This window comes from Ursus maritimus, unplaced genomic scaffold (genome assembly GCF_017311325.1).
Source record: "Ursus maritimus isolate PB19 unplaced genomic scaffold, ASM1731132v1 scaffold_3, whole genome shotgun sequence".
NCBI classification, from domain to species: domain Eukaryota; kingdom Metazoa; phylum Chordata; class Mammalia; order Carnivora; family Ursidae; genus Ursus; species Ursus maritimus.
Genome location: NW_024425563.1, coordinates 87,881,271 through 87,905,272, shown reverse-complemented (window position 1 = coordinate 87,905,272; position 24,002 = coordinate 87,881,271). Strand labels below are relative to the sequence as shown.

General features: G+C 44.1%; 1 protein-coding gene across 1 annotated transcript in view; it reads left to right on the top strand.

The window, feature by feature from the left end:
• The window catches only part of NRCAM (neuronal cell adhesion molecule), a 76,732-nt gene that overhangs the window by 16,297 nt on the left and 36,433 nt on the right, over positions 1 to 24,002 (top strand). Inside the window, exons 6-16 of the mRNA XM_008703519.2 lie at positions 739 to 909; positions 1,415 to 1,471; positions 3,275 to 3,386; positions 6,050 to 6,234; positions 7,677 to 7,808; positions 14,037 to 14,180; positions 16,342 to 16,453; positions 17,821 to 17,987; positions 18,080 to 18,227; positions 20,019 to 20,143; positions 22,185 to 22,286. Of these exons, the coding sequence (XP_008701741.1) occupies positions 739 to 909; positions 1,415 to 1,471; positions 3,275 to 3,386; positions 6,050 to 6,234; positions 7,677 to 7,808; positions 14,037 to 14,180; positions 16,342 to 16,453; positions 17,821 to 17,987; positions 18,080 to 18,227; positions 20,019 to 20,143; positions 22,185 to 22,286 (1,455 nt within the window). The remainder of the gene's footprint in view (positions 1 to 738; positions 910 to 1,414; positions 1,472 to 3,274; positions 3,387 to 6,049; positions 6,235 to 7,676; positions 7,809 to 14,036; positions 14,181 to 16,341; positions 16,454 to 17,820; positions 17,988 to 18,079; positions 18,228 to 20,018; positions 20,144 to 22,184; positions 22,287 to 24,002) is intronic.

Here is a 24,002-nt window from a genome sequence, read left to right as displayed (position 1 = left end):
AAAAGTCATGGAGGGTAGGCTAGGTTGGGGGGCCTCTGAGGGGCTCGTCTGCAGAATTCCACCGTCCTCACTCGCTGTTGTGAGCCCCTGCCCCGTGTGCTCCCCCCCATTCCTTAGTGAGGCCACAGGCTCAGGCAGGGTGGGAGCCTGGGATGCCAGGCGCCTCGAGTGGAGTCTGGCTCAAAGTTAGGTACCCTCACGGTATTTGGTGTCTGTCTGAGCATGGGGAGCCAAGCCAACCTGACATCCTTACAAGCTTTTTTAACGCATCTTCTAAGATACGTGTGTATGTGTGTTTAACAGTATGGGACTATCTTAACCGGGGATGTACTGTATGGTGACTAACATAATATAATAAAAAATCATTATAAAAAAAAAAAAACAGTATGGGACTATCTTAAAGATTAGGAAAAGTCCCGCAAACTCTTTTGTAAAGAGAAAATTTAGCTGGAATATTGAATTTCAAAGACTTTTTGGTTTCCACTTAATAAAACACTTGCCTCTACGATTCTCATCTCAGCTCTACCCCCAGCCAGAGAAATTAGGGTCTGGCAGGCACAGTTTTCACGTGTCTGACTGTTGTTTCTGCTGTTACTTGCTTTTACTCGAAGAGCTTTAAAGGGGGGAAAAAATTCCGGTGAAGTTCACAAAACTATTAGTAGATACATTTATCTTGGTCATTGGGAAAGTGGCCACTTGGCGGTGGGATCATCTGGATGTCCCTCTGCCTTTCTCCAGCCTTCCAGAGACTTCCACAAAGTGAGAGGGTTTCTCAAGGTCTGAACGGAGACCTTTACTTCTCCAATGTTCTCCCAGAGGATACCCGTGAAGACTATATCTGCTATGCCAGATTTAATCACACGCAAACCATACAGCAGAAGCAACCCATTTCCGTGAAGGTTATTTCAGGTAAGAGCTCAGCCTCCTGACTCCCTCTTTCAACGATGTCTACAAGTGTGCCTAAAATATATTAACTAGTAAACACTACTGACCTGGAAGTACACAGGTTCACTGATCAGGAAACGACCTGTGACCGGTTACTGACGTGCTGGCGGATAATTAGCACGCATAACCTAAATATTGTATTTTACCCTCTTTGCTGATATCACCGTTGCTATTTCCACGGTAACTTTCGGAGTCTCCTCGGTCCCCGGAGCATTTGCGTGTGCTTTATGCCCCAACGTGCCTTTAGTGGGCAGCCCTGCAGCTCCAGTTTTGTGACCCTGTATTACCGGCAGGGGGTGGCTGAGTGAAGGGGTTAGTCAGTCATGTACAACGCAGAAGGCTGTGTTTACTCGGTAGGGATGGCACTTGGTCAGCGTAGCTGTATACGTTTACTTTTGTTGCCCGAGACTTTTGTGTAGTACCTTCTCCCCTGCTTTTTGCATTCTTCATAATATTCTGTTTATTTCAGTGGATGAATTGAATGACACCATAGCCGCTAATTTGAATGACACTGAGTTTTATAGTGGTGAGTTGTGGTGACTGCAACTGATGCTTCTTTCCTTCATCGTAGAGTTCAGCTCACTAACTTCACCTCCATAGCTACTAGACCTGATTTCTTCATGAGAGTCCTAGTTCCGTGTTTAATACCGCTAGAACAAATGTGTGTTTTCTACGAAATTTAGCTATAAGCTTACGTCATGTCACTAAAACATTTTGCACGTTGTATGTATAATAATGAAAACTATTATCGCTGTTTTCATGTAAAGCACCGTTTCCCGTGATTTGGAAAAAAAAATCTTTCGTGTATGTTTAGAATTATATTTTTCATTTTTTTTGTCTTGTTCACAAACTTTTCTCATTAACCAAATAAGGGTGCATTAACCTGCTAGAATACTAACTCGTCAGTCTTAGTGAACCTTTAGCAACTAACATCAAGTGGATTTTGATAGTAAATCATCCCACTTCCCATCTGTTCTCACATGACATTATCAGTATCATATAATTAGCAATAGTATTTCTCTTAGTTTTGTTTAAAATTTAACAACACTATCTTCAGTGGAAATAACCTTTCTAAAAATAGAGCATTTCACTTTATTCTTTTAAAAAGAAAAGAATTTGATTTCCTTAAGGGAAATATGACTCTCAAATAAGAGTCTATCAGTGAAAATTGTGGTTTCTGGATATGGGGGTGCTCTTAATGGTAGAATTTCTGCTGTATTAGTTTTTTGCCCTTGAGATAGAAAGTGAAAAACATTAAGGTACTATCAATGACCAGAGTAGGCATACCACAACTTCTGCCTTACTATTTAATTTTAACACATCCTGAACACGATGGGTCTCAAACCATTCCCACAGTGATTTCAGAGAGGTGTAAGGTTTCCTCCACAATTTCTAAAGTCTTAGGACAATTCTCATTTCTCTCAAGTAATACCTTCCCTGGTATTCAGTTTTTTTCTTCTGAGAAATGAGAATAATTCATATATTACCTTTTCACTCACTTTTGGTGAGCATCAAACAGAGAATTCATTTAAGCGTTGAAAATTGTAAAGGGCTATAGAACCTTAAGATGGTAAAATTCCTACTTCACGTTTTTCTGAGACGCCATTAGAAGATGAGGCCACGTTTAAACAAGGTTTCCATAAAACGGAAGGTGCCCCATGTGGGCCTCCCTGAGATCTCTGACTTGAGGTCTCTTTATTTTTTCATTGAGGAAACCAAGTTCCATCGATTTAACATTCAGTATTCTTGATGTATGGCAGGCAATTTGCCAGACCTTTGTCAATAACTTTCTAGTTTTGTTTTTTTTCCCGTAAACCTTGTAGTTTGAGGGTCCTGATACTTAGACATCCACCACAGATTTATGTCCACAATTAATCAATGGAATTGACTATGAGGTTGTCCCTAAACCAACCTATTCCTTCCATAGTCACAGCTTTTAGAAAAATCTAACATCTTCCACAATATAGTTAATTTTCACTTTGACCACAGCACTAATTTTAAGGGATGGGTAGTTTGATAACGTGAATTTCCTCTCCATGCTGACATTTTGAAAATTTGCCAACACACCACAAATTCATAAAAACCTAATCCATATTAAAGGAATGCACGAGAGTGAAATAGTCCTTCGTATTAGCACTTACATAACCAACATCATTTCTGTTCACCTCTGAGTGAGCAATGTTTGTAAGGCAGAGAGTGTGGACGTGCAGTTTAACGAATTTCATAGTGTTTAGTGGTTTTGAAAAGGGATTAGATTTTTAGGCAGTCAGCTGTGTTTCTAGAAATACATATTCATACCTTGTAATCCATATGATTTTATTGTTTGCAGCGAAATCAAGTAGAGAGAGGCCACCAACCTTTTTAACTCCAGAAGGTAACGCCAGTCACAAGGAGGAATTAAGAGGGAACGTCCTTTCACTGGAATGCATTGCAGAGGGACTGTGAGTTCGCGCTTTCTGCCTTTTTTTTTTTTAAGATTTTATTTATTTATTTGTTTGTTTGTTTGTTTATTTATTTATTTGAGAGACAGAGCACACCAGCAGGAGAGAGCATGAGCCCTGGGGGAGAGGAGGGCAGAGGGATTAGGGGCAGAGGCAGGAGGGGCAGGCACAGGGGGAAGGGCAGAGGGAGAAGCAGACTCCCTGCTGAGCAAGGAGGCCAGCCTAGGGGCTCCATCCAGATCCCAGGACCCCCAGGCGAAGGCAGACTCTTAATAGACTGAGCCACCCAGGTACTCCTGCACTTTCTATCTTGATGTACGTTTCTTACAAAAACCTAGTGGGTCAGTAGAGAGGTATTGATACCACAGCGACAATCACTGTCTTATACTAATTCCATCAAGCATCAAGAAAATTTGATAATTGTTTAAAAAAAATAAGCCATATGAATCTCATATTATTGAAATATTCTCTTAATAGTGTTCTTCTTGAAATAAGTATTAGTAATCACCTTATGGTCACTATGATGATAATTAGGGTATATTATTTTGCTACTATTATGTAAGAAACAACCTCAAAACTTAGCAGCTTGAAAACAATGGCTATTTATTGTTAATCATCCGTCCACAGGTCACAGGGCAGTTGCTGTAGCGGCTAGATTGGGACGTTTTAGGGCGAGCCTGCTCGTGCCTCTGCTGGGCAGCTCGGCTGTGGGTTCACAATTCCGGGGGTCTGCTGGCTGCTAGCAGGGCAGCTCCTAGCCTTGCGTTTCTCCTGTCCCTCTAGCAGTCTAGCCCTGCCTTATTCTCCTAACAACAGAAACACACACACAGCGTCTTAGGGCTTTTAGGGTCTAGCCTCAGAACGGGCACACTGTCCCTTCCACTACTTCCTGTCGGCAAGTCACAAGCCTAGCTTCTTTGCACATGTCTCATCTGTGCACACCTCGGAGCTGATGCTGCCCTCAGAAGCTCTGTGCCCTTGACAGGAGTTGCAGGAAGGCCTCAGCTCAGATACAAGGACAGCTGTTAAGGTTAGGTGCACCTCAGAGGCAAGTTTCTACATCGTTCCCTCTTAGCCCTGGCACCGAGCAAGTACTGTTGGTATGGGCACGTTCACTGGAAACACTGAATGGAATCTCAGAAACATTGTTGTGCTCCCATGTCCTGATCTGTGCTGTCCTTGACCTGGTAACACAACAGTTTCGCGTTCCTTCCCAGAACTGACCTCTGGGAATGGCTTTACTGCAGGAGACACGTGGAGGCCTCTGCTGGTCACATCAGGAAATCACAACACAAGCTACTCAGTTCTAGTAACTGAAAGTAGCAAAACCCCCCTTTAAAGATCTACCAAATATATATCTTTCCCACCAGAATTAAAAAACAAACCCCAAAACCCTTGTAATTTTCATCATCATGGTGTTAGAGAATGCTTTAGTCTACCAACCTCCAACCTTTTGGGAGTGGAGATATCCATTCTTACAATTTTGTGATTCCCCTTCCCATGAAGGGTCTATTACGTAAAAACTAAAATATGGTTGATATTTGGAAATCTCATAAAATTTCCAAAAGAATTTTTAAAACCTTGGGATGTTGTAAAACTAAGATTGGGGGCTCTATCATTTACAAACCAGTAGCTGGAGGACTCACAGAATCAAAATTATTTCTAATTCTTAACAACTGCTCAGTGGAGTAGTAAGCAGGCTTCCAGAACAATCCATGACTTAGTTTGACCTCATGCTTCCATCCCTGTGATCCACTCACCTTCAGATCACGTGAGGTGCAGATTATCTGACTAAAAACACCAGAATATGCTATCAGATACAACATGGGTCTCGTATCTTCTGCTTTTCAAAAATGATTTTACATTTTCTACCTCTTTTTATATTCACAGAAGGTTTTATTTTAGAAGCTGTTTCATCAAAGATATGTGTTCAATTATTTCTATTCAACTACACAAATCAGAAGTAAGTCTACGCTCAATCAATCCCACTTGCATTTCTAAGGACAAATATTGTGATCTTTCTGAGGTTCATAGACCTTTTTTTTTTTTTTTTTGTTTTTTTTTTTCCCAAAACACAACTCAGTGCTTGTGGTTCAGTGCTTTAGTAAATGTTTGTGTCCGATGGATTTTTATTTTACCCTCGTGAAAATCTTCTAAGTCACTAGATCAAAATGAAATTCTTCCATTTGACAGGGAAATGTGTGTAAAAGTTCATGGGTACAAACATGTAATGAGTTCCTTCTCTGCATTTTTAACTCCAGCTGATTAAAAAAAACCCTCAGTATCATTAATTTCGTTAATTTCAATTGACATATTTCTTCATGTAAAATTTTCCAAGAGCGTCTCACTGATCAGAACTTTGAAGAAAACAATGAGGTCCCTTCGGCGAAGTCACTTCGGCTAGCCTGCTCATTGCATCAGGGAAGTCAAAGGTCATGATGTGCCACGCATGAGCACGGTGCTGTTTTTGTGACGGTGCTAGCTCGGGACTTCAATACAGGGGTTGGAGCATTATTTGTAAAAGTGTGATGCTAATTACAACGTCTTTCTATTCCTCAGGATCTTTAAACAAAGAAGTGGTTACCAACTTGCATGAAGATTCACCCTCAAAAAGCAGTAAGGTGAACTTCTTTTTTAATAATATCATTTATTTATCTTATCAGGCCTACCCCAACTATTTACTGGATAAAAGAAGATGGAACACTGCCCATCAACCGGACATTTTATAAGAACTTCAAGAAAACTCTGCAAATCATTCAGGTTTCAGAAGCAGACTCTGGAAATTACCAGTGTATAGCCAAAAACTCACTGGGAGCTATCCATCATACCATTTCTGTCACAGTTAAAGGTATGCAGTTGTTTCAAATGCATGGCTCTTGCCTTCATGAGAAGTCGTAAATCTGCAATTAAATACACCTTTGATTATATTCTTCAGTTAATAATAAATGTAAAATTCTATCCACATTCCTGACACCTTGGATCTCTTCTTGTTGCTCTTTTGAGTGTATCTAAGTCAGGTCAAAATTCTCTCCCTCAAATCTTCCTCATAGAAGAATTCCGATTAGTAACTGTAGAAAGAAGGAAGGAATCGGAAATCACCATTAACACCCACAGTTATAACACCTGCAGGCAAGAGCCAATGATGAAAGATGGATGGAACTTTAAGGAGAAACAGGGGATCCCTTTAGCCTCAAAGTATTTCTTCTCACACACACACCCCAAAAATTAATTACAGAAGCCGGTTTAACATGTGTCCACAAATTCTTCACCATTCCTCTGGGAAGGAGATGGAGCTGAATTTCCCTACCCTTGAGTGTGGGCTGGACTTAGTGACTCACTTCTAATGAATAGGTTATGGAAAGCAGGTAAATAGCAGCTTTACAGAGAAACCTGGCAGAGATCACCTGAACCACGTGCTCAAGGTTCGCGTAAGCAGTAATAAGCCATATTCGTACCATGTACCCCGTGAAATGACGCAGTAAGAGGGATCCATCACCCAAAACCTCAGTGTAATCATTAGAAAACACCAGACAAACCCAGGCTGAAAGACATCTACGGAATAACCGATCAGTACGCTTTAAAAGTACCTAGGTCGTGAAAGACAAGGAAAGACCAAGAAACTGTCAGATTGGAAGAAACGAGCAAGGAGACAAGACAAGTAAACATGATGTGGTATCCAGGACAGGGTCCTGGGACAGAAAGAAGGCATTAGTAGAAGAACTGGGGAAATCCTGTTGAGGTGTAGTTTAGCTAATGGTGTTGAGCCAGTGTTAATTCCTTGTTTCGATAATGGTACCATCGTGCTGTAAGGGAATATGAGAGAAAGCTGGGTGAAGGGCTCATGGGAGTTCTCTATACTAACTTCACAACTTCTCAAACATGCGAAGTTTTTTAACTTCCTTCCCGGTTTTATAATTATGTGTATTTACACAGCTCAGAATTTAAATTCGTGTTTCTTAGCCCTCTCTGTACCTATAAGTTGCTCTACAACCTTAACGAAATCTGTTACCTTTTTACCGTCCGATTAATTTAACGTAAAGCGAGATGGTCTTTGTATCAAAAAGCTCTACAAATAATACATAGTTGTCTGTGAATCTCTTTAAACATTCTTTTGAAAATCTGAAGTGTTTGAGGCATCACTTATAAATCTGTTCCCTCTTTAAAAAAAGGAGGCTAACAAATGTTTTGCAAAATATTTATTTTGATTATTAAAATAGTTCAGTATACTAAATTTGCTAGAATACTTGTGTGGTTCAAATGTTTGTGGGTTTTTTTCTTTCGTTCATAAAGCATCTCCATACTGGATCATGGCACCTCAAAACCTGGTGCTGTCCCCAGGAGAGGACGGGAGGCTGATCTGCAGAGCTAATGGCAACCCCAAGCCCAGGATTAGCTGGTTATCCAACGGAGTCCCAATAGAAAGTAAGTTTCCTTAACAGGCTCCGCGGTTGCAATCTATTTTCAGAGCATGGCTACCTCTCAGCAGGGAACCGATGGAGATAAAATCACTGGTGGTGAGGAAGGAAGCCACGTGTAAGTTAAAAAGAGGCACCGAATTACCTTTGGATGTTTATTTTATCACCTTTAGATATACCTTATGATGGAACAGTTTGTGCCCTTAACGTGATGGTGTGTGTTATGAGGACTTGGCAATATTTCTGCTCTTTTTACATGGATCCTAGGAAGAATGACAGGGTCAGAAAGAAACATTCCTGGAGAGTTCAGATGATCTTCTTTGTTCCATATGTCAAGCGGTTTATGGAAACATCACAGGAGTCAGAGGAGACACACGGGGGAGGCTAGGCATAGAGCCGGTGGCTGTGACGAAAAGAAGAGACACCGCTGTGGTCACTTAAAGAGTTTTCATTCCTAAGCACAGCCCAGATGTTCCCAAGTTCTTTGGTCTTCAGAGAACCATTTAATGCCACGGCCTCTGACCGTGATTACATGTAGGACCCTCGGTGTTTGATCAGTCTTCCCTCCCCAGGTCTGCCGAGCTCACCTTGAGCGGTGCTGAGCCAGGCCCGGCTGCTGCGGGCCACCTCTGCAGCCGCCCTCCCTGGACCCCTCGTGGCTCGCTGTCTCAGCCAGCTTCTCCAGCCTGCCGCCACGCTGCCCAGAGCGGTCCCCTGAAGTGTGGCTCCCCGACCGTGCATTATCTTCTAAATCACAGCAAAGACCAGCTTTACAAAACCTGGTTAAAGGCTTGAGAATTATGGCAAAACAAAACAAACCTAAAACCGGATAGTGCCCCTCCCTGCTCCCAGATTCCTAAAAGAGAGAGCCCCCCAGCTCTCTTTTTGCTCCAGCCTCACCCACCACCCGCTGCTGCTTGCAGGAGAATCTCTGCACATTTCCCCTTCTTGGAGTTGCCACCTTCTCTTAGACCCAGAGAGAGAGAACAAATTGGCTTTCCTTTCAAACCTAGACTCAGGCTCACCCTCCAGCCAAGAACATAATAATTAGCAAAGATATTCTTGACTCACACTAAAGACAGCCTTCAAGCTTATGAAGTGGAGCAGGTGTGCTCCTCATTGCCTGCAAGCCAGAATCAAAAATTGGTTCTACTTCCACATAACCAAAAGGTCCATTAAACTGGTCCATGGCTTTTCTCAAATAGTCGTCACCCTAGGATGGATCTGAGAACTGCTGGCAGATTTCAGTGGCTCGTCCCCGGGTCTCACCATCCGGGTCTTACAATGGCAGGTCTAGAGCAAGGAAGAGCTCCCCGTTCCACAAATTTGATTAGGAATTTGTCTGTGTCACACTACGCAGTAGTTATCAGATACTCTAAAACAGACAGTCTGTGTTTACTGTGAAAGGAAGTATGTTCCTGGGAGAATACAGATTCCAAAGAGGCCAGCAGTTGGGGCTTGGGTATTTCCGCTTCCAATTTTAACCAGGATCGGGAAGAAGTGCAGAGAGTACTTTGTGGTCGTGTGCTGGGAAGCTGTTGCTGTGAGTGGAAACAGAGAAAAGAGGAATACGGCCCAGACCTAAAGAAGAAGTTGTATGGTGTGCTGGCTGATTTTTCCCAGGGACGCGTACGGACTGGCAGGAAAAGCTGGAGCGAGTTCTGCACTGCGGCCCCACGGTTTGCCGCTCTGGAAGTTCCGTGCCCTTTAGGGAGGGTTAACCGCACACCGGAGATCTGGCCTCCGTGGGACTGACCAGTGGGAGGGGCCGCACATCTCTCCCCTCAGCGGGAAAACCCCAGAGCCAGGGAAGGTTGCAAAAATAAACCCCCTGGGCTCCGAGGCCAGAATGCAGCCCGCAGCGGGGGAAACTGAGGCATAGGTGGGTCAGCGACACAAGAAGATGGGGAGATGAGATGATGAAGCCGATCTTTGGTCTTGATTCACTCGGCTCATGATCCATCCAAACCGGGCACAGGTGGTGCCTCTCAGGGAGCCTTGTCACTCCGGTTATATTAAGGGCTTGGAAAGGCACTCATAGGCACTCCCCTTTAAATGAAATATCTGGGGGCAGGATCGGCTGGGAAAGGCCTGGGGAGGGAGGAGGCACAGGACAGCAGTCCTAGAATACAGGTTAGGCCCTTCTGCTGTAACCCCAAATCATCTGATTAGGTCCCGAGCAGAAAGTTAGAACAAGATCTCCCAAATCCGGTTTCAAATTCGTTCATTTCTTCCATCCCAAAAGTGTGCCCACTGGAGGGACAACAAGCCGCCGAGCAATGGTGGGGTCAGCATGTGACAGGGCCTACAGAGCCAGGCTCCCTTGACTTCCGGTGTCCCTCTGGTCCACAGGCAAGGAGAGAAACCCCCATGCAGCGTGGCCGCAAAGCCAGGGCCGGGGCCCGCAGTAAGCACCACATGTTTATACCAAGGTGCTGTGAAGCGTCTGTGAATGGTGGCTTCCTGCACGTCTGGTGGCCAGGCTCCGCGTTCATGGGTTCATGTCTGGAATCTCATCACTAACTGGTGATGGGCTTGTGGCAGCTGGTGGGGACCCTCGTAGCTCTCTGCACAGTGGTCCTGCAGGACCATCCCGTTCCCCGCCCCTACCCCCAGCAGCTGATCTACCTACAGACCCTGCTGAGACTTGACTAGCTGAGTTCCAGGTGAACCCTCCCTGTCCCCCCTCGCGTTGACCTCCCCTGCTCCAGCACGAGGAGTAAATGTGGAAGAAAATGGTCCAAAAATCGGTAGAAGTTTGAAGAGCTTTGCGCCTCTCCCCTTTCCATCCTGTTTGATAATTAGCCTGTGAATCTGGAGACCCCGAAACCGAATTGCCTTCGAGGTTTGGGGGCCACTCTAGACACGGGAGATGGGCTCGTGGAGCTGTGCCCCCCACAAATGCATCCAGCAGCGACGGAGCGGTGGGGGACGGCAGAGAGGCAAGCTGGGCGAGGGACGGCACAGTCTGCCGCAGGACGTGGGGGATGGGGTTGGCATGGCAAGGGTTCCTAACCTTCGAGGGGGCCTCATGGAGACCCCAGAAGTTAGCTGGGATCACCGGCTGTGTGGCCACCACACCTTCCCCTAAGAAACTGCAGAAACCTCGAGGGGGCCAGCCGCTGAGGGTGAGGGTCAGGGAACAGCTGCGTCTCTGAGCGGGGGGATGGGGGCATGGTCCAGGATAGTCCCAAGATTCCACCAAGGCCCTCCCTTCTGCGTTTTCTCCAAAGCTGAGGGCTCCATGGGTATCCCCTTATGGGGGTGGAATAAGTAGACGAAGGAAAATTCATCTCTGCACCCAGAGATGTGTTCCGCACCATGGCCAAATGTTCAGATTTCAAGGAGATGTTTATGAAGTGGACTGCCTCAGAAAATCTGAGCGTTCATCTCATGGCAAACCACTGTGCTCCAGTCTCTGGTTTCTCTTCTCCGCACTGCACACACTTTCTAGTTAATCCATTGCACCCCCCCAAAAAAATCCATTGCACAAAGTTCTTTATGAGATAAAAGTATGCAATAAATATAAAAATGTTTTTTAAATGGATAATGCTCTATACATGAAAGGTGGCACTCCTTATTATCCTCATTATCTAAATGTGGGAGCATTTCTAGATCTGGCCAGCTGTGTCAGGACAGTTAGAATAAAAGAATGTCTTGTCGGACGGCTATATCACCCCAGTTCTGAACCTTATCTTTGGAGCTTTAAATTGTATATGATGACTCCATGCTCAGATTTCTTTTTCCGTTGTTCATTTATAGCAAACAACGTTGCTTATCCTCAGAAGTGATCATTATTCCTTTGCATACCTGGGGTTGGGTTGCTGGAGAGTTACTCCTACCCGGTAGCCAGCACACAGAATCCAAGGGCTTCCAGTGCTCTACACTAGTGATTTTCGTCTTTGTCCGATCCCAGCTGAGCCTCCATATGTCACTGTGGGTGCCCGGGTTTGTTTGTGTTTCTTTAGTTCAAGTGCTTCAGGAAAATGTAGCGTAAACTTCCATGGAGAGATATTAGCTTATTTACCACTCTTATTTAAGGGTTTGTTTTATTCCTAAACACCTTGCTAAAAAATAAATATTTGAAGACTGCTCCCTTAAGTAGTAATAAGACAGAGTCTGATGCCTTTCAGGTAAAGAAAAACATTAAAAAGAGTTGATAGCAAGGAAAAATGCAAGGGTGGGCTACATAAAAGCTCCTTAAAAGGGTTTATGTTGTGATTCATGAGTCCCCACTGAGGGAAGATTGTCCAACTGGCCTCGTTAGTTGAGCTGGTCTTCCAAGTTCATGGTGATATATTTTTTATTGTAGCTAAAAAACATAACATAAAATTTACCATCTTACTCATTTTTGAGTGTATCGTTCAGCAATGTTAAGTATATTCATTTTAGAGTTGAACAGATCTCCAGAACTTTCTCGTCTTGCAAACCCAGAGCTCTATACCCATTAAACCGCGCGTGGGGGTGCGACTTTTAAGAGCTCCGCATACTCAAGGAATGTGAGGAGCTGTCCTCACACATCCAGAGAGATCCAGGCTAGCCCTCTGCCCGGGCACTGCACTCCCTCCCTCCACTGCCTAGCATGTCTGTGGAGGTGCAGCCAGAATTGTGGGCACCAAGAGTCCCCCAAAGCAGCCCCAAACTGCTGAGAATAACTGACAGAGAAAGAGATTCTAGAAGCCCTGCTCTGTTCCATCAGCCTTGCTTGGATGGACATCACTGCAGGCAGGTGAGTCAGAAAGGCCCCAGGGATCCTAGACTTGGGGTCTGGGACAAGGAATGTGGGTGGCCCCCGGGTATACTGTGCTCTCGGGGTACCTGGCTGTCGGCTGCCGCTGTGGTTCCCTTCCCAGGCCATGTGACATCTCTGTCCTCTGTGGTCATGTACTGATGAAATCTTCACCCTATTAAAGGAATCAGAACTTGTATCCATCTTCTGGCATTTTGAAATGTTTAGAGTCTAAAGAGCAGAGAGCTAAGCCGCCGACGCAAAGGACCCTGGGATACCCCTACCACTAGACGAACTAGCCGGAGTATCTAAGATGACGTTATAAAGTAGCTATTGATTGCGATTCGAGTGTCAACCACATACAGAACTGTCAGGTGGTAAATTTATGTGGTTACTTGTTACAGCAGCCGAAGAGCGCGAACATAGCATGAGTGGGCACGCGGCTCTGGATCCTTGTACTGAAACAAGGCTGAGTGACTGTAGTTTGGTTTACTTGTATTAAAGTGAGTTAAAACCGCCGATGAACCAAATAATTGAGACTTGCAAGGGATGAAGGCATCTAAATGCAGTGATAGCCATGTCTTCGATGTGCCTCCCTTTCCTGTCGTTAAAAGAGAAAAGTGCGGTGTTTGGAACGGAAGCAAAGCATTCTTCAGTGGGTCGAGTTGCAAGAGGAGATGTCAGGGAAAGGGTACTGTTACGGGGTGCTGAGTTTGGTCCTCGTGCTGAGGCGGATATCTCTCACCCTTTGAGTGTGCTTTTAAAGCAATGTAGGGTCACAGCCTGAGGTTTAGCACAGACGGGAATTTATCTGCAGGAACACGGCACTTAGTAAGTTCTTACATATCACGTTACTCGCGCTGTTCCATTCCACTTCGGTAAGGATGAGTCCTGGTCCTGACATTTTTTTTTTAATGTACTTGAGAGATTGAGCTGAAAAACACATAATTTCACATGATTTGGTTCTGCCTCAGCCTCAGGAATTCCTGATACAAGAAAATAAATATTTTCACATTGGATGCTTGGCCCCATATATGTCTTTACGTACTTACTTATCTGTTTATTTCAACAAGAGGCTCGTTAAGGACACAGGTTTGGTTGAGCGAGAGGGTTTCTCTATTTTTGACTAGCATGTGCCGTCTGCTCTCGATAATTAACTCACTTCCTCATGAACAACCGGCGTTTCTTTGCGAACAAGGCGGTGCTTTCCCGAATGTGTATTCCTGCTTCCACCTACCTTGTGCTTCTCCCCCCGGATCTCTCAAAATAATATTCAGTGTGACAGACTCAATCCACTTGGGACTGAATGACTATCGAGCATAGTGTGCTGAGAAGTGATAACCAATGTCAGAGGAGGGAACATTATGATTTCTGCCTGGGTTCTCAGTCTCCTCCTTCTTACTGCATATACCTCAATCAGCATGTGTTTCTGTTCTATTTACTAGAATGTAGACCTCACCATCTTCTAAGCAGAGGAATGAATAGATGCTTTCTTTTTTACATCAGTTGCTCCTGATGACCCCAGCAGAAAAATAGATGGCGATACCATCATTTTTTCGAACGTTCAGGAAAGATCAAGCGTGGTTTATCAGTGCAACGCCTCTAACGAATATGGATATTTACTGGCAAACGCATTTGTGAATGTGCTAGGTAAGCGCTCCCTTTATTAAAGACATGGCAAGTTCAGTTAACGACTGCTGTTGTTCTCAGCAAAAATGTCGCGAGCATCCTCTGTGTGCGAGGCACAGAGGACTTGGAGCTGCCTGGGATAGAGGAAGGTGGGTAAGATACAGACCTTGCCCTAAAGGGCTTGGTGCTCTGGCCTTTGTGTTCCTTTGCGATGCAGTTTTTACTGTGGCAAATTGTTCATTGTAGATATAATCAAATAGGCTGCTCCCTCCACATATGGTTAGGCTACGTGTCAAACCCTCAAAAGGAAAATAGCATTCATCTGCTATTAGTAACCGAACGTTACTGCCATTCCATCCCTAGAAACTGGTAAGTTCAACCACAGTCTTGTGATTCTGATTTTAAAAACAGAAGTCATTCGTCATGATGTTTGGACTTCATCCTTCTCAGCTGTGCATTTATTAATTCTTAATAATCCATTCAGAACACTATGGTAGACTCAAACGTCTTCTGAGATGTTCGGTGTTTTGTTTTGGGTTTTTTGAGTGTGGTTGACACACAATGTTACACGAGTTTCAGGTGTACGACTCGGTGATCTGACAAGTGTCTCCGTGATGCTTATTTTCTCGGCAAGCGTAACTGCCGTCTGTCCTGATACAGCACGATTACAGTGTCATTGCCGGCATTGCCTATGCTCTGCTTTTATTCCCGGGACTTAGCCGTTCCATGTCTTTCCTGCCCCCCTCCACCCGTTTTGCCCAACTCCCGACCTCCCTCCCCTCTGGCAACCATCCTTATTTATAGTTCCGACCCTGCTTTTTGTTTGTTTATTCTTTTTTTTTTTTTTAGGTTCCATCTATAGGATATGAGTGGAATCGTTTAGATTTTGTCGTTCTCGGTCTGACTAATTTCACTTATCGTAATACTGTCTACTTCATCCATGTTGCCTGAAGTGGCACAGTCTCATCCTCTTTATAGCTGTGTCATATCACACACACACACACACACACACACACACACACACTGCATTTTCCTTATTCTGTCGATGGACACCTAGGTTGCTTGCATGTCTTGGCTGTCGTAAACAGTGCTGCCATAAACCCAGGGGGGTGTGTGTCTTTTTGAGTTAGTGTTTGTGTTTCCCAGGGTAAATACCCAGTAGTGGAATTATTGGGTCATATGATATTTCTATTTTTAAGTTTTTGAGGAACCTCTCTACTGTTTTCCACAGTGGCTGCACCAGTTTGCATTCCCACCCACAGGACACGAGGGTTCCTTTTTCTCTCCATCCTCCCCCAGACCTGTAGTTTCTTGTCTTCTTGATTTTAGCCATTCTGACAGGCGGGAGGTGGTATCTCATGGTGGTTTTGATTTGCATTTCCCTGATGATGAGTGCTGTCGGGCATCGTTTCATGTGTCTGCTGGCCGCCTGTGTGTCTCCTTTGTAGAAATGTTTGTTCAGGTCCTCTGCGTGAAATGGTTGGTGTGTGTGAACATACTGTTTCTCGTACTGGACACAACCACGATACATCAGATTTATTACAATTGTGTGTGAGACTTGTTTTCATGGTGCCAGGGAATTCTATTTCAACTCTTTAAGTGTAGGAGGCTCCCTTTCAAATGAAATTAAAGTCAGAAGGCAACCAGTCCTTGGCATGTCGCCTTCATGCTCAAAATGGAGGCCAGTGCCTGACACGCAGAGTGTTGGTGGGTGTTTAGGAAGCAGTTTTGATTTCTGGTTCTGTGTTTCGGTCGTCCGCACTCTGCGCTTTCCTGCCAGCTGTGTGCTTGTCTTGTTACCACTCCTACCCCCTCCAAAGATGTACTCGGCCATTGTTTTTGTGCCAGATACTGACCTAGTTTCTGGGAAGAAAACAATAAAAGTCCCATTCCCTGCTGGCAAGGGCCTCACAGGGTTGTAGGACATAGAGATAAATAAATCATTAAGATACCGTGCCGAGCAAGATGAGAGGTGGGGTGTGAGGCAGAAGGAGAAAACCTGTATTTCTACACCTTGAGGGGCCGGTGGTGTCGTACCTGATAGAGACCATAAGGGGAGAGACATAGTGGTTAAGCCTTACTGTAACCTTGAACGGCCTTCACATGCAGTAGAATACACGGTGGGCCGAAATGTTCGTTTTATTTTAATATTTACTTTACCTTTTTAAACTGTTTTTGTTAGCTGAGCCACCACGAATCCTTACAGCTGCAAATACACTCTATCAGGTCATTGCAGACAGGCCTGCTTTGCTGGACTGTGCCTTCTTTGGGTCTCCCCTGCCGACCATTGAGTGGTGAGTAATGACTCTGTTTGTCTTTAATATTTACATTTGCTAAAGCCTTCAAATTTCTCTGTGCGTTGGGTTTCTATTTATTCAGAAGACAATGCAAACTCCATCATACTAAAATTATTAAATTCATTCGTAAAGAGGTCCTTGCTCGGTGCTAAATACTTCCACATTTAATCTGTTCAGCAGCACGCTCTGTCAGGCACAGAGATGTATGGAAGTATATGTGTTGAAAGTTTAAGGTATGGTAATATGTTGCCATGCCACGGGCATCACCTGGGACTTCACAAGGAATGGTGCCTGGGGACTGGCGGGGGGGCCTTTCCTTGATAAGAAAGAATCCTTTGGGGTTGGGGAGAGGTTCTGTAAGCTCAAAACCAGATTTTGCTCCCCCACGTTCATTGTTGGGGCCTCTTCCACCCGAGCTTCCCGACTTGGACCCAGCCAGGCTCGCTCGTGTCTTTTCACTCCTCACATCAAACCATCCCCGGTCACGTGCCACTCGGGATCGCAGTGCTTGCTTGCTTTAGCCTGAGCTGGGAGGCGCAAGGCGAGGATGGGCAGCAGCTCCGAAGGAAGGAGTGAGAGAAGATTAGAACATTCAGTTACTGATCGCCTATCAGGGACCAGACACAGAGCCAGGCTCCCCCGGCCGATGTGAGAGCAAAGCCAGGTGTAGGATTAAGGACAGTCTCCCCAGGTCTCCACCTTAGCCGCAGAGAGGAGAAGCACGGTGCTTGGGCAGATGGCGTCCTAGTGAGGTCGCGAGGTTCCCATTTAGCTTAGGGTGATGTTGCCTCGCCGGTTTTATCCATCCCCCCTTCTGTCTGACAGGAACCAGGAAGCTGAACGGACACTTACTTTACATACATGCTTTATTGTTTTTCTTCCCTGAATATTTTTCTGTTCATACAAATCAAAAATCTGTTCAGAATTCAAATCAAATATCTTCTTATCGAGTTGGCTTTCGACTTGTAGCTTGCAGATAGACTTACGAATATGTTCCAGGAGGAAGAACAGGTCAGAAAGATCTGTCGTCATTTTGCCTGTTTTATCACCCATGTGGAGATAGAATGGGTAATAACATGTGTATTAAATATGAATCTGATACAGAAAATTACAATTGAAGTATTTCATATTGTCACCCTGATGCTTCAAGCACCACTTCTCGTGAAGTTTTCTAGTTTTATATCCTGCCTTCCACGGACCCCACTGACTTACAGCCATGCCGTCCCAAACGTCTTGTGCAGATTCCAACCATCTCTGAACTTGCTACTATGACACAGACCATCATGTGTTGACCTCGGACGCGGCATTGTATGTCTGACTTCAAATTATGATTTTTTTTCTTCCCATTCATTTCTGGAATGAAGGTTCAAGGGAGCTAAAGGTAATGCCCTTCGTGAAGATAGTTATGTTTTCCACAAAAATGGCTCTTTGGAAATTCCTGTGGCCCAAAAGGACAGCACGGGAACTTACACATGTGTTGCAAGGAATAAATTAGGAATGGCAAAGAATGAAGTTCACTTAGAAATCAAAGGTAAGGTGGAGGTGACGAAGTTTGTTCAGGTCTTACGTGACTTTGTGCAAATTCTTCAGCTTTGGCGATGGATAACAATAGCTAAATTTCAGATGCAACAAGGATCATCAAACAGCCCGAATATGCAGTCGTGCAACGAGGGGGCACAGTGTCCTTCGAATGCAAAGTGAACCATGATCACACCTTAATCCCCACCATCACGTGGCTGAAGGACAACGGTGAGCTGCCCAATGACGGAAGGTATTTGAAGACCATTTCTTTCCTTTCTCTTCCCTGCCTCTTTGTGACGCTCTGAACTAAAAGTTTATTGTAGAGTGACTTACCAGTGGTGTTTTTAAAGTTTCTGAGATCTGGTCTCTCCAAAAAAAAAAAAAAAAGTGCATTTTCTACCTCCTGCAAAATGTGCGGACCTAAAAAGGGATCAAGTTATTGAAATCAGACCCTGAGAATGTTTGTCTTTGTGTGCTGGTCTCCTGTGTAATTCAGGGTGGGAAAAACCTTTAGGCCTTGGATGACTTCCATTGTTTTCTACCTTGTACAGTGAAGTCTCGACAGATGTTTTCATCTACAAATAAGCAGAAATGTGATCGCTTTAATCAGCAGAGTGCGCTTAAGTCCTTGTCGGTATTTTGAAGGACGCCAGTTTTCATTTGGATAGGGAGTTTTCTTTTGATTTCACCTAAAGCCAGTAGAAAGAGAAGGGGGGAGAAAAAACCAGGTAAAGTATTTAAAAGAGCCTAAACATGTCGTGGTCCTTGAGCTTGGAATGGAAGAAAAGTCACACCCGTTTTCCTCCCTTTGAAGGAACAGGTACCGAGCTGACCCAGTGAATCTTAGCTGTCACGGAGGCTACAAACATCGCCCCCTAGTGGAAGAAATGCCGTGTGCTGGTGGAAATGTTCCCTGTGGTTTGCTTCTAAGTGTGCCGAAGCAGTGTGTGTTGCTTCACTGACCCCTCCCCCAAAAAAACAAAAACAAAAACAAAAACAAAACGAAAAAACACTTATGTGGCCTTTCCTCAATACCCAGGATTTCCATCTAATTCTGTGCTTCCAGCTGGCCAGGTTTTGGGTTTTTTTTTAAGATTTTATTTATTTATTTGAGAGCAAGCGTGAGAGAGAATAATCAGGGAGCAGGAGGAGAGGGAGAAGTAGGCTCCCCACTGAGCAGGGAGTCGGATGTGGGGTGTGGGGCTCCATCCCAGGACCCTGAGATCCTGACCTGAGCTGAAGGCAGACGCTTCACCGACGGAGCCACCCAGGCGCCCCCCAGCTGACCAGTTTGATTTGTGGAATCTGAGTCCGTAAAGATGAGAAGGAAATAGGAAGAAATGACCATCGAGGGAAGGTGGCTAAAGCTTTAACTTGGAAATTCCCTGCAAAGACAGTGAATGATTAACGCATCCCCATTAAAATCATGCACAAATCCTATTTACATGGATTTTTGACCTACTGAGTAATTTCTCTTGCCAGCTAGTAAGCTCGAGAGAGCTCTCCGGGGCCCTTGCTGATCTAAGTCATCCTGTCTCTTGTGACAAAGTCGATACTATTCTTTGCATTTACTTACTCCCATGAGAGTTTATACATGCGGCAAAAATGGCACAAAATTTTAAAATACATGCTTTGTTAGAAATGGAGCTGGATGAGTGGTGTTCAAATGTTTCTTAGCAGCAGAAACCACAGGACAGCCTGCTAGTAAGGGTGACGGCAGCTGTCCCCACCTCACCTCTGGGTGCCCCCCTGGTCTTTAGGGAAGCATCTAAATCTCCAGAGGCGAGCTTGAAAGCCACTGAGCCAGATGACTTGACATCTCTTCTCACCCAAGCTTCTAGTCCATTCTAATTGTCTTCCAGCTTTCATCATGATCAAAGTGAGACATATTTTTGGGGTTTCTGCTCTAACGAGCTGCAAATGTTTGTCCTCTTTCTCTCTTTGTTTCAAATTCAGAATTTCTTTCATGCCAGTAAAGCAGGCCTCCATCCTGTGTGGTCGGGTGTCCGTTTCAGCTGCTCTGAACCTGTTTTCTTCGCAGGTTCACTGTGGACAAGGACCATTTGGTGGTGGCTGATGTAAGGGACGACGATGGTGGGACCTACATGTGTGTGGCCAACACAACTCTGGACAACGTTTCTGCCAGTGCTGTGCTGAGCGTTGTTGGTAAGAACTAGAACGCACCCAGCACCCCTGGCTGCCCTGTGTTAGGTTGGAAGGAAAACCGCCCAGAGTATATGTTTGCTTGGTATAATTTCACAGTTTTGTTGGGGAGTTAAATACCTATATTTTCCTCTTTGAGAGATGCCTTTGAGGCAGTAATTTCGGTATAAAGATACTATTATAACAGCGCTGGAATAACATGATGGTTGTGCGTATTAGTGATATTTTTATAAGAAAATCGGGAGAAATAATATACTTTGATTTAAGATTGAGGATATCCCCCCCCCCGTTTTTACTGCATGTTTATCAATGCCGTGTCCACAGCTAAGCGTACAGCTTGGTTTTAGAACCTTAATCATGGTCAGTGTTCGTCTTCTTGTGCTATCTTGTATCTTTCCATGACTAATTTTGATTAAAATCCTTTATATTAATGTCCTTTCTAGCTCCTACTCCAACTCCAGCTCCTATTTACGGTAAACTAATATGAGTCTTCTTTCTCTGTTTTCCGTCAAAGAAGTTCACATGTGCAAAAAATAATAATAATAATAAGTCCTCTCTTTTCTCTACCACATCACTGATTGTGTTGCTTTAAGGGCAAGGGCTCTGTCCAGCATTCTGTTCTGTTGCTCCTTCACTGCCATAAATCATTTCTTCATTATAGCTCTGGAATGTTTCACTGAGTGTAGTGCCACTCGTTGCTAAATATTGCATGTGTTATTATAAAGTCATTTCATTTGATAAAAGTCCCTCTTTGGTAAAATAGCGTTGTGCTTTTCCAAAAGCTGCCCTCCACAGTTTCCAGAATGGGGGAAAAAAAAACCACCTATTTCAAAGATCATTCCCCAAATTAGGTTTTTATTTCAGTTGATTAAAAGTTGTTTTGGAAACATAAACGTTTGGGGATTCAATTTTCCAGACATTTACATAGAAAAACAATGGCTGTTTAGAACAGTTGACCTTTGTATTAGACAAAAACAACTCATTGCATTAAAAAGCATAAATCATTAAGAAGGACCAAAAGAAGGACACTTCCAGGTGGTGTAACTTTTCTGGAAAATAAATCAGAAATTATTTCCAGAACTCTTTTTGATTAAAGAATCCTCATCTTTATTCAATCTGTAAATAGAAAAATTAACTTTATGGCATAAACGCAGCTGGATTTTACACAGTATCATTAGTTAGGCTATTGGAGAGCTGCCCTTGGTAAACATTTACTGTGTCTTTACTGATAGGAAAGTAGTGCCCATATTTTTATAGGCCTCTGGTTCCCCAAGAGCCACAATCACTCCCAAGAGCAAGGTCAGGAAAAAGCCCAGAGGGAAACGTTACCTCTCTGGATCTCAGATGTACCATCAGAAGAGGGAGACGTGCTTCCGGGACATCTTCGTCCCAACCAGTGTCTGTACCCTCGTGTCCCATGAGAATACACACCCCGTGTCCCCATGTACCCACCCAACTATCGTACTGAACATCTGCATGAGGTATGCATGCTGAGGGCTACTTACATAGCATCAATCTTTGAATTCTCCTAAAAATATAAATATTCCCCAGGAGCTCCAAAATCTATAATTTCACACATTCCAGAAAGAACTTTGAAGTCTTCTTAAGCAGTACATTATATTTGCCTGTATTGGTCTTTCAGCATTTGATATTCTCTATCTCTCATTTATTAGAAATTAAGCTTCAATATTATTTTTTCTGTCTGTGCTCCTTCATGTCTATGAGAAAATAGACATGAGAAAATAGACAATCTGAGAGTGCTGGTGAACCAAGTATGCCCACCTCACTGGTTTTGGTCACAAGTGATTTGGTTTCATTTGAAAAAGGAGTAAGCCAAACTAATTGATGGGTTGTCTTGGGTGTGCTTGTGTGTTCCCAGCAACCTCAGTGGCTCCCATTTCATTTCACATGCATGCTCATTGACCGTTAAGTGTGCTGTGTCTTTAAGATGCTCCCCCACCCCACCCCCGTCAATAGTATCACAAGTAAAGGAGAACCTCATAAGGATGGATGGTTAACGGTGGTGTGTGTGTTTGGTCTACAGATGTCCCAAATCCTCCCTTTGATTTAGAATTGACGGATCAACTCGACAAAAGTGTTCAGCTGTCGTGGACGCCAGGCAATGACAACAACAGCCCAATTACAAGTATGTCGTAGCCTTGTCTTTGTCACTGATAAATTTCACGACCATTTCTGTAGCACTTTATCACATGCAATTGAAATAACTTACAGAGATATTTGCTGGCATTCTCTGCTGCATTACTAATAGAACAAAAACGTTGATCTATCACTCTCCTCTCTCCGGAGCCTGAGTTATTCCTGGTTACAGCCTCTGGGATAGGATGCCACTTAGATACCAAAGATGTTAACTAAGCAAATACACTTTCATTTTGTGTATGTGATCCATCGGAATCCCCTTAAATCCTCACCGTAGTAGGATGACGCATTGTAAGCTATTCATTTTGCCCATTAATGCAGGAGAAAAGGACAGGAGGACCAGGCACTCTTCTGCCAGTGTGTATGTTAGGAAACTGAGAGTTGGTGAGTAAAGTGATTTTGCAGACCCACAGTTGGTCACAGAGCTGGGGGTGGACAGCAGGTCCATTAACTTCCAGTGTGGGCCTCTTTCCTCCCATCAGCCCCTGCAAAAAGAGGCACATTCCAGTGTCGGCCCCTTGCCATCAGGACACTAGCCTAGGGAGCAAAGTCAGGGGAGGGGCCCCACCGTAAGGATACTGGAAGAGCTTCATAAAATTAGACTCTAGAAGTGCTTGGAAATTTGAAAACTGAAAAATAACTTGAGAGGGTATCGCAAGCCTATAATATATTATGAGCTTCAGGCATATGCCACAGGAAAGCTAAATTCTTTTCTGACGAGTGCCTCAGATGACCCTGAAGTGATGTGTGTTGATGTATTGCACCTGCTGGAAAGGCAGAATATATCCAATGAAATTCAACAAAAACCTTCTCTCCATCTTGTGTTAGTTAGAGGTGTTCTTTTCTCAGCTGAGTTTTCAGTCCTTCATCAGAACCCTCACTCATTCATGCTGAATGTCCCAGTTAAATTCAATACAATACCCGATTTAGCTGGCTAGGATGCGTGGAGACTCTTTGTACCTATATTTAAATGATACCATTAGATGCCAAAGCATTTCTACTCTTTCATTCATTCACTCATTCATTCACCAGATATTTATGGAGTGCCTATTATGTACCAGGCATTGTTCTAAACCAAAACAGTCAAAAATCTCTGCCCATATGGAGCTTATATTTTGGCTGAGGACACAAATAAAATTAATAATAATATACTCTGCTGTTGCATATAATATCACTGTATATGTATATACATATGTAAAATGCAATGGTATTTTCATAGAGAGAGAGAGAACGCACACACGCTCTACTCAGCTCTCCCTTCAGAGGAGAACCCGCCACAAGGAGTGTTGGCAGCAGGCTCCTCCTGCTGCACCTTCCCCAGGGCTCTGCTGTGTGTGCACATGAGGCCACACTCTTCCTGAGATCCTGCAGCAACGAAGGGGTGGAGTGTGAACTGGGCAGGCCTTGTAGGCCGCTGTAAGGTTGGAAGTCGTTGAAGGGATTTGAGTAGAGGAGTGATTAATGGATCACTCTGGCTATTTGATTGAAAACGGTCTAGGGGCACCTGGGTGGTGCAGTAGGTTAAGCGTCAGACTCTTGGTTTCAGCTCTGGTCATGATCTCAGGGTCATGAGATCAAGCCCTGTGTTGGGCTCCACGCTGACCGCAGCGTCTGCTTGAGATTCTCTCTCCCTCTGCCCCTCCTGCTCATGTGCAATCTCTCTCTCTCTCTCTCTCAAATAAATAAATAAATCCTTCAAAAAAGC